This window comes from Lampetra planeri, chromosome 12 (assembly GCF_965212315.1).
Source record: "Lampetra planeri chromosome 12, kcLamPlan1.2.h2, whole genome shotgun sequence".
NCBI lineage: Eukaryota > Metazoa > Chordata > Hyperoartia > Petromyzontiformes > Petromyzontidae > Lampetra > Lampetra planeri.
The window spans coordinates 3273420-3290044 of record NC_136118.1 but is presented as its reverse complement, the minus strand read 5'-3'; the positions used below and the strand labels follow the sequence as shown (position 1 = coordinate 3290044).

Below are 16625 nucleotides of genomic sequence, written 5' to 3'. Positions count from 1 at the left end.
ATGAAATTAAAATTAATAAAAAAAACAATAAAATCACGACCTTTCGGAGGCAACACAAGCTTCCGTCTTCAGGTGAAACTGTCACAGCAAAAAATCTGTATCAAGTGGAGAGAAGTCCCAAGAGGTACGACCTTATATACTGACTTTACCGAAAGAACTAAGAGTATGAATCCTTGCAGTCACGAAAGCTTCAAATCTATTACGGACTCTTATCGGCAGGGCCGATTTGCGGGGAGCGGCAGTGCAGTCATTTGCACACTATGTTACGAGCCCTGCGACTAGGTGGTTGGCATCCATCAAGCTATTCCTGGGCCTCCTCCGGGTTAACTGAGCCTGGTGTGGTGTGTAAATATCAGCACCAGGCAGCTAAGATGGCCAACGTGGCATGGGGAGGCCCTAACCCAGCAGTGGATTTTTAAAAAGATGGACAAAATACGTTCAGAATTACATATAACTGGAGGAAATCTACATAGAAGTTACCAATTCAGTATCTTGTGTGTTAGGTACTAATTACCTTTAGGTGTGTAATTTAGAAACCAATTACGAATCACAAATGCAATACAACTACATATGAATTGCATGTCATTTGTACACGTAACTATTACAGTAACAGTACATGATCACAAGCGAAATTCACATCTGTAAACTGAAACGTCCGTCTTTGTTCGTCACCGCTACCGCGTCACCCACTGTCTCCGCCGTCCCAGGTCGCTGGCAAGGACGGTCCACCAGATAGCGGCCTTCCAGAGTCGCACGTACGCCCTGGCGCCCGACGAGGAACTGAAGGTGCAGCTGCGTGCACGCATCTGCCGCTTCCGCGGGGCCGACCTGCAGGCGCTAGCCTCGCAGCACGAACCCAACTACCACCGGCAGCCGGCAGAGCGCAACTCCCGCAAGGTGCACGAGGTGCTCGCCAAGGTCAGGGCCACTTTCCAGTAACGGCCGCCGCCAGTGAAGAGAAGTCCAGCTGCGTCGCAAGTGGGAGCCCTCCGCGCTTGCGACTGTGGCGGTGGCGCAAGCCGGTTGCGGGAGATGTCCTCCATACGCCTCCAGCGAGGCGTACGCAACTCCTGTTGGCGCATACACAAACGTACGCGTCTCATCTTTGGAGTGGGATCCTCCCGGACGGACACAAACACACACACACGTGTGTGTGCAAGATGTGCCCGTCACTTGCGGCATGAAACTTTGAATCCCCAGGAAGACAGCTAGAAGGTAAAGCCACTCCTCAGTTGTCTGGATCAAATGTTAAGACAGATGAGCCTCAAGTGAATTCGCCAATTCAGCATTGTCTTCTGCGTGTATTTAATGGTTTCGTAGCTCTACATGCTTTGTGTGATTTTTTTCCCTGTAAAACAGGCATGCACAAGAAGAACAGACAATACACGCTTGCATGACCACGAGCACATCAAGACACATTGCGTTCCAGTGTAACTCGCGTTAATTACGGTTATTTTCCGTCTCTTCGCTCCGAGTTTACGGTACGTCATTCCGAATAATAAGGGAATATTATAGGTTGTGTATACAGACGCATCATTGGAATGCCAATGTGGTGCTGGTAACAATAGACGTGTTCTGAAAGTGATACTAAGAAATAAATATACGATGTGATTATGTTTTGGCTGAGAAAGCTCGATATGTAAATCCGCGATGAGATCAATCCACACATTTCACGAATCATTCATGTTTTTTGAAAACTGCAAATACTGTACTATATATGAAAGAGAAAACATGACACGAGTTATATAATTTATTTGTGACGATTATTGTACGACATTTTTACCTTTTGAGCAGGCTGAACTTTTCCTTGTTCATGCATTTTGCAACATCACCGGGAGAAATAGGTTCTCGAAATGTATTGCTCAGCATCACTCTTAACGGGCTGCGGTGTTTGCACGTTAGAGAGTTACAGCCAGCGGCAGTGCGGTGGAGTTGGCGGAGATCTTCATTGCACCGGAATGTTTTGTATAGAGTGAATGCACAAGGAGCCACGTGTTTCAGCTATATCCATGTCAGGCTTGAAAATCACTTTTCCCCTATTCCCAACCAAACGCGTCTTTGCTAAGGGACCATTTTTAAGCGATCTTTGCTGCTAAACAGTCAGTCGGTCACTGCTTCGTGGAGGATGCTGCTGTCTTTTTCGTGATGGAGTTAAATGAAATGACGAAACCGACCATGAGCAGAAGTTTTTTTCTGAGAAGGGGTTATTTTTGAGCGAGCGGCGGACACAGAGGACGTGAAAAGGCAACAAGTTGACTTGAAAGGAGTGAGAATTTGTAGACACCAACAATAGCTGAACAAAAGTAATATTCCGAAAGGACTTGTTTTTGTTTATTTATAAAAAAGTCATATTTGGCTTCATTTTAATTACTTGAATGTTTAACAAAAAAATTGGCCCATGCAAAATTACTTTGGCTCGTTATTTTTGGTTTGTCAAATAAGCAAAATGTTTCACATTTTTCCCCACAAAATGTAATAATTACTTTTTGTTATATTTTAGGTAAAGCATGTATACATTCAATGTTATATATTTTTTCTCAAATAACACCCATCATGTCCATTTGGACCTAAATTACAGGTTTGTAAAAAATATCAATTTCACAATGAATAAGGTAATTATTTTCAGTTTATGTAAAAGACCAAACCAACACGTGTTTCCTATTTTCAACTAAAAACTGACAGATTTGTACGTAGGTTTTTTCCGGGTTTTTTTTTATCACCAAACATCTTTTTACACTCATCGTTAGTTATTTAAAGAAACTTCAAGTTTTTTTTGGTCAAAAACTAAGGACATTTTTAAGCCTTATTTTTGCAAAAACTGTGTAAATAATTTTTCTTTTCACCAAGAGACCAACTGGGTGGTGGTAGCTAACGCACGTAGCCGGTAATCCAGCAATGTGGAGTTGAGGTTTGGGTGGTTCGCACAATTATCGAGACTCCCTTTCCCATGGGCAGTGAGGTGCCATACCCTTGGCTTACCAGGAGAAGGCAGTAGAGCATAAATGTGGACTCACACCTGTTTGGTCGGTATGGGATAAAGCATTCCCCCCCCCTAACATTACACACGTGGTTTACAAAGACAAAGATCCCCCCGTATAGCCTGAACAGACTGCTGGGGCAAGAGCTGTTAACGAGCACCTATGAAGGCCGGCAAGGCGCACGAGGGGTGGGTGGGTGGCCAGCAACACGGCCGGCCGCCTTTGTCTCTCTAGTGGCGATGTTTACACACCACACCAGGTACTCATTTGAGGCTGAGTCGACCTAGGGGAGGCCCAGGACGAGTTCAGATATTCGTCACTGGTGTTGGCTGTGAGCGGGTCGCCAGGTTCGTAGCGCAGGGCGCTAACCACTACACTCCTGCTCTGGTTTACATCCACATGTAAAGACATTATTTGGCTAACACCTTTATATATAGAGGACCACAGATCCTGGGCAATTGTTGGCGCTGTCTCACCGCTTGGCTGCCTTCCCGCTTGCCTGCGGCTCCTCATGCTTCTGCGTTGTTCTCACTCTACGAGAGTGAGCGAATACTGCGTCACATTACAAGTAGTATCATTAGTATACGTTCAGACAGTTCCAACAGCGAGCGATTACAAGGTGTGATGGCACCATAAGCATCTGGCGATGACTTCTTCGACTTGCTATTGACACGTACAATGCAGTGTTTTCAATAATAAATATTGAATAAAACATTTACGTTGCATAAATAAATGCAATACATTTTAAGTATTTATTCAACAACGGGTACAAACATCATCCATGCTTCATTTTTAAAAAGGTAAAAGCAAAAATACTCTGGGCCACTTTTGCTTCCAAAGCAACATTATGAGCCACTGTCAAAATTCTATTCAACATTGACCAAAACATGTGTGAATTCAATATTTGATGCAAACAGTATTTCATACATTGTCACAAAGTGTGTGTTTTTTACATGTCCCACTTTTGGCCCAAACATGATATCAGAATGAGTAGTACATTGCAGTATTTCAAAGCATTAATACATGCCAAGAAATATCATCTCTACCAACACTACCAATTTGAATCCAGAACTAATGCGTGCAATACGCTGGCCACTTTTGACCAAAAAAAACGATTTATTCCAGTGTTGACCAAAGAGTTAATTTTTAATACTGCCTATTTTTCTAAAACGTATAAAGTAGAAACAGTAGCGCCAAACAAACTTGTAGGAAGCCATTTATGAACACTTTATACATAGCATCATTAACAGCTGACTCCATTTATGGCTTTGATCTTCACCAATAAAACTGTAGGTTTTTTTTGTACATTTCTTTCTTTCAAATAAATCTCACGAAATAAAAGTTTAAGTTAATTGTTTGTTGAAGACTTTATTCATTTTAAAAAAAATTAAATACATAACTCGAACATTAGTTGGACAATACATGTGTAGTAACAGAGAATGGGTCACTATGGAGCATAGCGCTGGTTGCTGGCAGGAAAATGGATCTGCGGTTGCAGCAGCCCTGTCAGCCGGTCACGTGATAAGCAGAGAGAGGGATGTAGGGCAAAGGTGATAGAGAGAGCACGTGAGGTAAGCCCGGGAACTCACTAGTAGGTTCCAGAAGGGGGGTGTGGCCGGGGGCGAAGCGAGGCCACGCCAGGAGGATAAAAGGGGACCCCAAGCGAAGGTTCAGGGCTGTTTGGAGTTCAATCCCGTCGGGCTGCTGGAGTCTTCGTCACCGCCTTCACCTTCAGGCAGTCGGTTAGCTGTCCTGACTGAAAGTGTAGTTACCTCTTGTACCCTGTAAAGGCTAAAATAAATAGAGTGCCTTCTATTCCTAGTGTCTCTGAGTGTATCACTACATTTGTATTGCTCCCTGGCAGACATTCAATGCTTGAGTACCAGGTCCCATGATGTGGTTGTAATTGGCTATATTAAAGTAAGATTGGCATTACCCCAGCATGCTGTAACTGACGACTCTTGGAGCCACACAATGGCAAATTTCCATTTACATGACGGTCATCAAAACTCAATAGCCAAAATGCCAACAAACGCCAACGTAAAACATTCACCTGAAAAGCTGTCTCGGCCGACAGATTAAACGTTATATTCCTTTAAAAACTCAACAAACTTATTTACCTTGGTCAAAATATAAATGTATTGGCTTTAACTTATAATGTCAAAGGATAATTTTAAGCTGATAATGCATTGTTCGCATTTAAATGAATCTTTATTCTACCCTGACCTTAACAATGTACACAACGTGGTCCAGGAATATGTATACTGGGTCCTGAGCAAAGACCTGATAAGTTTGCAAATGGTGCATCTCTAATAGCCGTGATCAGAAGTGGAACCGTGAGATTTGTACAGTCCAGAATAAAAGATGCTGCAGCCAACTAAATAGCTTGGGTCCACTCAACCTTCAAATGGCATCAACATCGTGAAGATCCATTCTTACAGAATGTGTGCCATCTCCTCCCTACATATGCTGTGACTCTCACTGAAAAGTACCTGCTCACACAGACTCGCGGCATAGCTGAGGAATCTTCTGCAAAAAGTTGTAATACTTTAACATCTATTTCCCCGTTATACACCAATGTGAAAAGAAGCGATTGCTCTGTAGTTGGTGCATTACACCACAACATCAGCAAGCCGATGTTTATTTCCAGTCAGATAACATCAGTGGCGAGCAATACCAGAACCGGTCCTGAGCACTGGCCCCCTCCTTTATCAATCTGCACTGACCAAGCGTGGTGAAACACGTTCCTTCGGAGTGGGCAGGTAGGAACTTGGTTGGACAGCGCATTCGTGCACGACAGACAGACAAATAATCCCTGGTGGGCAGTGTGGAACCTGTTGTTCCTACCTGTATTATGGTCAAACAGTCCCCATGACCGACATGGCGTGGCAAGGTCTTCAGCAGTGGATTAAAACGGGATGTAATTAAAATATATTTTTTACCACAATATCGTTGCCAGTTAGCTTAGTGGTGGAGCAAGCCGTTCGCAATTGGAAGGTTAGTACAAATCATGGTCGGTGATTGGCTCAACGCATCGTCCCTTTGGAGTAGATCAAATAAATTCCACTTCGTCGGGAAGTCAACAGTGGTTGTCCTGTGGATAGACTAGCTTTGGCCATAATAATGGGGAATTTCCACCACTGGCTCAGGGCTGTAAGCAGGCGATGAGCACCGTCTCAATGCTCAGTTTCTATTCCAATGCGCTTTCAGTGCGATATCATGAGACAAATACATGATCCATTCCGAACTCTCGCAGCGAGTAGTGCCACCCGGCCAGTGGAAAACAAGAGCCCCAGAAGATGAAGTTGCACAATCACATCTGAAGTCATTAAAGATCCATACGTGGGTCAGACAACACATGCACTTCTGCAAAGTATACCTAAAATTCAACCCACTGGCACTACCAATCTCCAGTACTGTATATAAATAATAATAATTATTTATTCATTAAGGTCTATTGGATTACAACTAAATACCTATATTGATTTTACACAATCACTTCCAAGTGTGGCACTCAATGACAATATAAACATTTAGAAAAAGCTGTTTTGCAACCTAAAGCACATTTTCATGGTCGACTCGAACCCGGGTTAATCTTCAACTACTCCACTGAGCAGCGTAATCCTCTTGTGCCAGTTTTATGCATGGGGGTGATGCGTTGTGTTTCTTCAGAGTTACAACGTCTGCCTTGGAATTTGCATTTCTTTTTTTGTTAACTTTTCAAACGTGTTAATGAAGCATTCTGTTTTGATGGAAGTATTTTAAAAATAACAAAAATGTGGGCACAAGTACGTACGGATGTGAAAAACACCAACGTAAGAATGTACAATTGGTACCTTAGAAAGCTCACCAATTGTGTGCACTTTGAAGACTTAACTTGAAAAATCCACAATTATAATCTTGGTAATGCATAAAACTTTTATTGAAGTAAACAACCCTGGCGTTGTCATTGAAAATCAACTGGAATCTTCCAAAATGTGAGTTTCACTGCAAGGCAACTGGAAACTCAAGTGATTGGATCCTGCGAACGCTACAAATCTAGGAAATATTAAACAATCAGAATGACAACAGATAGCAACCCGTGCCCTTGTAGTGATAATTGGTTTTTTACCCTTTTATCTGGCAACAAAACTGACACCTTTTTTACAAGGAGTCATGTTTGCATAGACCACAATACCTGCAGTCGTAATGCAAACAAATAACACATAACTCTGATAATGTATGCACTGCACAACTACAAAAAAAACACGTAACTCTGATAATGTATGCACTGCACAACTACAAAAAACACGTAACTCTGATAATGTATGCACTGTACAAGGACAGTGCATACATTATCAGAGTTACGTGTTTTTTGTTTGCATTACAACTGCAGGTATTGTGGGTTATGCAAGCACGACTCCTTGTAAAAAAGGTGTCAGTGTTGTCGCCAGATAAAAGGGTAACAAACCAATTATCATGTTTTTTCTTCTGGCAAATGAGGTTCCAATGGTGTGCCCTTGTAGTGTTTAGCAAAGTGTAAAATTTACACCTAACTAACAAATGCTGATCTTTATCATTTACTCGGTAAATTCAAATTTACGAACCACAATGGAGCAGTGACTCTAAATATGACTATAATAATGGATTCATGAATGTACCACTTCACACATTATTAATCGAATGCGAATTTCCAATGCATGAATTTCAACTTATTCGAGTGTTTTGTAATACCAATGGGCAGCCTGCATATTGTTTTCAAACTTCCAGCAAAAGCAACAACATCATGCCCAAGTGCAAACGCTTTAAAGCCAGCGAGATTTCGAATGAAGAATCATACAATTGTTACCGCATCCTTAAAGCGCTCAAAATCCGCGATAGCAAGCACTCAAGTCCAGCACTGTTCTGAAACAGCAAGGTTCCATGACAAACAGCATGGCAGCGGGAGTTTGATTTTATCTTCCGGCAGAACCCCTCTCCTCCTCTCCGTCGCTACCTTTGTTCGCTTCCTTGTTTCCGTAGTCCCGCTCTCCGAAGATCGTGCTGCCAACCCGGATGCTCGTGGCCCCGACTTCAATCTGACGGAAGCAAAAGACCGCAACATTTGTCTCTGCAAAATACGCAAGAACCTGGGGTGCAATCTTTGAACATGTGCACTCGGCCTTATTACAGTTCTCTGTGCACGATTTGCGGTTCACAAGTAGGACAGGGTATGTGCGAGCATTTAAAGGAAAACAACTGTGCATGGCGTGACAGGTACTCTCTTACCGCATGCTCAAAGTCTCCTGACATCCCCATGCTCATTTGAATGGTCTCAGGCTTCAATCCAAGCTTCTCACACAAGTTGACACGGCAAGCCAACAATTTCTGTTCCAGAGGTACACACACACACGTATTAATATTAATAGCACGCGGGCGACACTCGTGTTTTATTGCCGAAAGCCTGTTTTGTGTACTACATTGGCTCAAAATCAGCTCATTGCAAATCCACGACTGAACTCTTATATAACTTTAATATGCAACAAGAAGTTTGTGTAAGACACATTCCGTAGGTGTTACCTGAAAGTCTGGGTTGGGTCCCTGGGACAGGTCATGTCCATACATTCCGATTGTCATCAATCCAAAGAACTCCAGTCCAGTGCACTTGTCTAAGACTTGCTTCACGGTGTCCACGGTGTCTTTAGGTGGCAGCCCATGTTTGCCTTAAAGGTAACAGCAAAAAAAGGGCAAAACAATGTTACATGTGTAGTGAGTTCAACCGAGTCGCAGACGTACTCTTGGAGGCAACACGTTAATTTAACACCAACACACGGGGTAACTGCCCCTTAACAGAATAACAACCTATGGTGGTGACCACCAGGCTAACTACACTAGTTACAACGTAACTGCTACTACGGACCGGGACCAGAGCTCTGGTCCAGGTCCACGTGTTGGAGACTCGGTAGAACGTAGACGTCGACGAAGGTTTCTTCAGGATGAACAACAACGCCGGTCCCTCTGGGGGACCTGGCTTATATCCTCTGCGTCGTGGCCGGCTCTGCCCTTGGCCACGACCACCTTCCAGAATCCTCGAGCAGGATCTGCACCCCGACCACGTGACCACCCCAAGCCCCTACTTGGGGCCCCTTTGTAAACTTAACTGGTCACGTGTCCCCTCGGGTCAACCAGAGTGCCATGGCCTTTAGTAACCTCATTCCTACGGCCGGCACTCACACACCCTGTCCTGTAGGGGCGGCACTGCACGCCAAGCGTGGTGCCATCCAGCGCTATCAATCAGTACTGACTGAACTTCTCTTGGGCCGGTACAACACCCACACCAAAGTGGTATCTGCGATGCCGTTACACCGCACGCCGTGCCTCTCTCGGGCGGGCACTACACAGTGACATCCCGCGATGTCACTACACATGAAGTGGGACATTGGACATCGTGCCTAACAAAAGGCAGGGTTGTTAGGCACAACCGCAAAAACCCTATGTTATAGTCTACAGCTGTTGTAAAATAAAATACCACAATTAAATGGGGATGCAACCATGATTTGCGTTTAAAATGAAAACAATAATCAAGATCATCAACCATGATCTATCCACTGCTGGATGAAGGCTTCCCCAAGTCGTCATCATCTCCCCTGGTCGTGCGATCCACCAATACCTTCTGCACCAAGTTACCAAGGTCTGAAGAACACGTAACCAAAACTGGATTTGGGAAGATTTGCCGAAGCTTACTTACTGTCTTCACTGCTCGTATTGATCTGTATCATGACCTTTAACTTTTCCAAGCTTTTCTTCTGCCAGGAAGCATTTACCCGTTCAGCGAGCTTGATCGAGTCAATAGTCTCCACCACGTACAGGTTTGGCGTAGCTGCGTAAAAAAAGCAAAACATAAACCCTAGGTTGTAGCAATATATCAATGAAGGCATTGTGCAAGTAAACTGCAGCCATAAATATAACTGCATACATTTTGGATGCACCATGAAAAAAATCACCCAAAATGCACCAGATCCCATCAGATCTCAGTGCAAAGCAGGTATAACCTGGATAGTGTTTGGATGGATGACCACCATGCACAAACATGTTTTAATTGGGCTGCAGGGCTACATTGTGGGCAGAAGAGGGTGGTGCAGCAAAATCCATTGTTGGAATGTACTCCCATGCTCCCGCATTTATGCTCACCAACCCGCACTGACCAGCACGGTGAAGTATCGTCAAATAACCCCCAATATCTACATGACGTCGCGAGGTACTCATCCAATTGTGGACTGACAAATCGGTGTACATGTACAGTTTTAATAAGTGTTGAAACGGCAACGTAAAAAAAACACAATACGCTCTAGCTTAACAATGCACCCTTTAACATTCCTGTGCCAGAGATAATCTTAGACTTATCTGACGGTAACAGGACACTTACTCACGAGCTTGTTGACATTGCCTTTCTGTAGGTGGCCGATAAAATGCCACTTTATCTCAGGACATTGCGACCGCACCTGCAAGAGGAGAGAACTCGGTGTTAAGAGAGAACTCGATGTTAACCTCAAAGGCAAGCATTTACGAAGATGGTCACTGCATCCCCCGGCGCTTTCAGATGCGCTCCTGTGGCCGTCTGGAACGCTCTTCCTTCGGATATTAGGAAGCCACTGAAGCTACACACTTTTAAATCTAGGTTGAAAACTCATTTCTTTAGAACTGATTTGTGTTGTACTTCCCCCACCTCCGATTAGCACAGTTGGCGACATACAGCACAAAACAAGTTAAACATATATATGCATGCATATTAAGAACAATAAAAAATTGCTATTTTGAGTACATCGTGCACACACACTCATGAATCTACTATACCTGAGGATCCGATGCCTTTTCTACCAATTCCTGAACCTGCAAGATTGATAACAGCTGTGACTTCAATGTTTCATAACTGCCACAGTTCAATACCCGACTGAACCCGCATGTCACTCATTAAAAGCAGACGGTGAATTTCGACATGGGATCGTGTCACATTACTTGACGCAGACAGACAGATTTGGGGTCAAGCAGTGCGAGGGCGAGGGGTCAGACGTGCCCACGTACGTAATTTTCACCAAAGTGACGCTGCCCGTGCTTGTAGGCCTCGATCACCATGGCCGCCGGCTTGGTCTTGCTCACCGCCACCAGGCATGGTAGAGTGTCTGGGAGATGCTGTCGGATGAACAAAGAAAGTCACGGAGGAACCCGTGATATGTGGTGTCGGGAGGGGGGGAGATGCTCGCGTGTCGGGGAATACGTGCACTCGGGAGCGTAATGATTCATTGCCCCCAATGACTCAAATGTATTGTTGAGATTCAGGACAACGATTCTATTCAATAATTGATTGGGTTTTTTTTGTCTAACTTTTCTCATATGGTTTATATCGTTCCTTGTTTATTCTATCTAGTTTGTAAAGTTTGTTTGTTCCACTAGCATGAATATAAAATAGGAATATCATTTCCACATAATTGCACAAGTAGATAAACACTGATTATTATACCGATATTCAATGCATGTATCGTGAGCCTTACAAATCGATATCAATACATTTATCACCCCATGCTAAACCCGCAATCGATGCTTAAACAGCAATGCTCTCAGCATTCTTCAAACACAATAAACATTTCATATTTGTGTACAATTCTCCCTCCTCTAAATCCACCCACCAAATGAGAGAAACCTCCCGCTACGATCCGAAAGGCATTTCACGGCGTTGTGGTCAGACAGCTTGAGTTCACGCAGCTGCCGTCGAGTGTGAACAAAAAATCTCGTTTCATTTAAACCTGAGCATTAAGGCAACGGGTGAAGCAACTGGGGTTTTTGCACAAGAGTTACACATCAATGAAATGCTACTGACGGCGCAAAATTATATCAATTACCAGCGACCGCATTCTCGTCACACTATATACCCCTTTTTCCGAGTTGGGAAATAATTAAACAGTTGACTGAGACAGGGTAGCAAAAGCTTACAAGTTCATCTGTGTTCACTTAATCACTCAAGCTATTTAGTTGACTGCAGCATTCCAGTCGAAAAAAATCAGGCTAAGTTAAAACACGTTTTTTTTTTTCTCAATGCAACGGGTGCATGTGAGACACGGGTGATCAATGCAGCGGACAGAAAGATCACAACTTGTGAACAATGGTGCCAGAAAAAGACTACTTGCGTGGCTCATGGATGGCAATAAGAACCAATGCAAGTTTACTGCAAGAGATTTGCGAAACAGCAAAAGCGTGCACCATAATATAAAGACAGACACAAAATCACACATAGCTAGGTGCGATGGGAGAAAAACCTGGACAAACTTGACATCCTGTAAAATGGAAGGAAAAAAATAACAGATGCCAGCAGAAACTATGACAGATATTATGTTAATTTTAACTAAAAAAGAGAATACCAGTGCTATAGAAAAATAAAAAAAATCAGAGTGGCGTAGCTTCATCATCGCAGACACAAATACGCATTATTAAGCAGGAGGACGAGAGATAGCGGAATGCCATTGCAGCACGGCCAGTTGTGGTGACCCACGCCGCCTTGCCAAATGGTCAACTGTGGGACGGACATCACGTGCGTGACAGGAGCGGTTCACTTACAAGTGGCCTGCGGGCAGTGGCCGCCCTCACTTTATCCAACACGGAGCAAAGTGCTCCTGCCAATTCCATTGAATCTTGCATGGGAAGCAACGTTGAGCCACAAGCCGCACCTGCCCACTGGTCACAAATGACATCGCGGCGACAAAGTATTAGGCAGTGCATTGCAGCAGACGAGTATTGTACAGTACTGTGATTTATACACATTACGGCACTACCAGAGGAGATTTTCGTATTAATAACTACGCTTTGTAAAGCGGCTGCTGTATGAAGGCCCCCCCACCCCACACCGTGCCGATCATAGGAGTTGTTTGGCCATGCTTCAGCACGCTGGTCAGCGCGGAATGGTGAATTGAAATCCCAGGACCGGTCCACAGATGTTAGCCGTGGTCTGGAAGCGAACTCGGCTGACCGGCTTCACAGCACAGTTCACGAACCACTGTGCTTGCCGTATCCACTCTAGGTCCACCCCAACGCCGCAATAATCTTTATGAGAATCACGACCATGTGAATTTAAAAAAACAAGCGTATTGAATTACTATGGTACACGCATGCACACCTTATGTCCCAGTGGGCGTGTGTTTACATGTGCATATAATTCCAGTGGGGTAATAAGCTCGCAATTTTTATTTTAACGATAAACGGTCGTCCTGTAAAATAATTGAAACCAATATTTATCTGAATACGGACACACTTTTTTTGCAGGCAAGACACCGATGCAGACAAGGTAACAATTATTTTTAGAAGATTGTTGGACCGCTAAAACGTTGTACAATATTCCCCTTGATATAACCATGCATGTTTATATATTCTTGGTTCTTTCGGTAAAGTCACGTAGAAGGGAAATAATAAAGTAATATAAATATAAAACAATATAATTCTCACGACGTTTCGACTGCAACACAAGCAATCATCATCAGGTGTGAAATGCACAGCAAGAAAATTTGTATTGTTTTATATTTATATTATTTTATTATTTCCCTTCTACGTGACTTTACCGAAAGAACCGAGAATATGAATCCCTGCAGACACGAAAGCTTTAAATCAAAATTCATGCATGTTCAATCCCAGTTCTCCATCCTTAAGAGAGTTGTTGCTTCAAATTGCCCTCATCTCAGTTGTGAAATGTAAAAAATAAATGGGAAGCATTGCAGTACTGTACATGGTGGCCCAGATGTCTTGTGACGCCCAATTAATTGACCCTAACATAAGAATGTTTTTCCTTTGCATATGAATTTGTTTTAAATAAACCTTACTTCAAAAAACGATTAAGTTTTAGAGAATGAAATGAAGGGTCACAAGACATCTTGACTACCCTGTCTGTACATAACAGCTCCAAGCTGTTTATATCTCGCGCTGCCGGGACTTGGACGTGTACAACTTTAAACTCATGAGTTCAAGTCTCACCCAAGCGGCACAGAAAGATAAATACGACGTCAATGCGAGGTTAAACACAGCACATAAAATAACCTTATACAAACAACAGAGCAGTTATACTGGCTGCAACATCAATCGCATTCAAACGTGGTACACGCACCAATCCACAGCAACGTATTTGCTCAGCACACGTAAAATATACGAGAAACAATTATATTCGGAACACTAAACATGTTACGGTTTGATATAATTATCGTAAAACGTTACGTAAGCATGTAAAGTTCTAGATATATAACAAATGTACAGTATAGCGAGCTACATGCAATAGGGCTCAGCGCAGTGGGAAGCGTTATTACATTAACGGCTTACCTGATGATAGTTCCGTGTTAATACCAACAATAACGATAATAATAGCTAGAAAGTATTCAATTTAATAATAATTAGCGTATTGTACATGGAACGATGTCGGCCAAGATTAACCACAACGCTCTTGCAGTCGGGACTCTAGCCGAGACGCCAGGCCTCTTAAGGAGGTAAATTTCTCTCTCACGCGCGCACACACACACAGTGGCCCTTAACAATTGTCGTACATTTCGATATAAAGCTTTCGTGACTGCAGGGATTCGTATTCTTGGTTCTTTCGGTAAAGTCACGTAAAAGGGAAATAATAAAATAAATTAAACAATAACATTTATGTTAATAAAAATAAAACGAGAAAATTATTTAATTGTATTATTTCCCTTCTACATGACTTTACCGAAAGAACCAAGAATATAATTGGCGTACATTTAAAAAATACATTTAAAATATATATATCCTTAAAATGTTAATGTATAAAAAAAAACGAAATGTTTTTTTTTATCTTCATGGCCCCAAGCGAACACGCATAAAGTAATTGTGAATAACCAGCAGCAACAACACCGGTCATCCTTAAGAGCAAGTGGGCTGCCAATTGGTTCCACGTCAGGGCACGATTCATCGATTTAAAATCGATATCTGAAACAATGCGATTGGCAAATCGCAAAGGCTGCGTTTTTTTTTTACGATTTGAAAAGTCATTTTACTTTCTTACTAACCGCGGTGTAGTCATTTACGCGGCTGGGTAGACAGAGGCGGCTTTGCCAGGGGGATGGGGCTAAGAATATTGGACCGTTGTTGCGACTGCAAAATCGAATGGAATCGAACCGGCGACCTGTGAGTTGCACGGCATCACACCGACGTCGATTTGAAGTGCATTTCAGTCATTTCTCGACCGCTCCTGGGCCCCCCCACCCACCCCCCTGCACAAAGCTGCAGTGACCAATGTGGTGAAGTATGGCCAACAATGGGTGACGGAGGCCTCATTCATCCAGCAGTGGATTGCCAACAACCGTTATTCCAACGAGCGTGCTGGCACGTATTCAAATAAAGCAATAGACGTGGACTGGAACGCCGGTAACCATACCTGTCAACTCCTCCTTATCAACGCCTACCTTATTAGAGACCAATTCAGACCGTATTGGTCACCCCGTGACCTTATAAATCTCAACGTTCACCCCACAAAGTCCCATCGCAATGGAGAAACACAAACATGTATAGACATTTTTTTCGGCCCGTATTGAAACGGCTGTACGCCGTATGGACCTGAATAGTCAATTTCTCTGAACAAGAATGCGGGTAACCCGTATGGGTTTCCTGACACACGAGACGTGACGCATGGAATGCGAACCACGAGGAAGGAGGTGACCGTCATTCCAGGGGGGTTAACCACCGCGTAACGCTGGCCACGTGGTTATAGTGGCCGGCTGAAATATCCACACCTGTTCATATTGCTGTAGACAGACGTAAAAAAAAAACCCACACGCACTTTGTCCCGGTCACACAGTGACTTGGCTCTCACTTCTATTGCCCAACCCCCTTCCACTTCAACCCCAACCATGGAACACGAAACAAAAAAGGACACCCAACCCACAGCTTACAAACTCCATCGAGGCATTCGCTGTGTTGCTGGGCGTCTATGAATAGGAGCAACTTAAGTAGTTCAAATAGAAATGTGCGTATTTTAAGGTCGTGAACATTGAGTAACTTTGTATTTCCCCCCCGAAGACGTCGATGGACCGTCATTGGGTTTCCGCCGCGAAGTAGCAGTGATAATAATTAGACTTGCTCAACTCTGAAATCCCATGATTATACTTGCGTCTTATTTTGGCTGGGCTATTTCCCCTTTTCAAAGCCACTCCAGTCAATGTTGTTCTTTAACATCCCGTTAGCACCGGTGTAGTGTCATACACGGGTTGTTCACAGGGGGGCAGCTCCACAAACTAGGAAGCCTAAAAGAGCCAAAATTTAAAATGCATCACAAACAACATAACGCACGTGGGGTGTCGTCCTGTTGAAAGTATTTTTTTCTTTCTTTATAAAATCTGGCTCCCAGCGTGCGTGGAAAAACTCCGTTTGTCCGGGTACACCCAACACCGTGTTATTTCACGTCCATTTCTCCTTTTTTGAAGGTGGACAAATTATCTAAATTACAGTCCTAATTGGTCGACATTTACCCATGTAAAAAGAAACGCATTTTGTGATTATACTAATTATTGCCCACATCTTTAAGTTGTCTAAAGTACAGCTTCCTTTCTCATGCACTGGCAACCCTGGATGTATTTACCACGTGCAAAAAATATATATAAAGCCCACGTTTATTTGTATTCACATTATTATAAGTTGTTC

The 16625-nt window shown here is 43.3% G+C and overlaps 2 protein-coding genes across 2 annotated transcripts in view; one reads left to right on the top strand and one right to left on the bottom strand.

The window, feature by feature from the left end:
- Nucleotides 1-4329, top strand: part of LOC144721794 (kinase non-catalytic C-lobe domain-containing protein 1-like) — a 40676-nt gene extending 36347 nt beyond the window's left edge. The window contains exon 26 of the mRNA XM_078599717.1: nucleotides 708-4329. Coding sequence (XP_078455843.1) covers nucleotides 708-939 — 232 coding nt within the window. The 3' untranslated portion in view covers nucleotides 940-4329. The remainder of the gene's footprint in view (nucleotides 1-707) is intronic.
- A 2549-nt stretch (nucleotides 4330-6878) lies between these two features.
- Nucleotides 6879-14454, bottom strand: PLPBP (pyridoxal phosphate binding protein). Its single transcript, XM_078599201.1, has 9 exons — nucleotides 14289-14454; nucleotides 12546-12662; nucleotides 11019-11126; nucleotides 10791-10826; nucleotides 10363-10438; nucleotides 9685-9816; nucleotides 8517-8659; nucleotides 8226-8324; nucleotides 6879-8035 (listed from the first exon to the last, which is right to left on the bottom strand). The coding sequence occupies exons 2-9, from the start codon at nucleotides 12624-12626 to the stop codon at nucleotides 7913-7915; spliced, it is 798 nt and encodes a 265-aa protein (XP_078455327.1). The 5' UTR covers nucleotides 12627-12662; nucleotides 14289-14454; the 3' UTR covers nucleotides 6879-7912.
- Between the last annotated feature and the right edge of the window lie 2171 nt (nucleotides 14455-16625).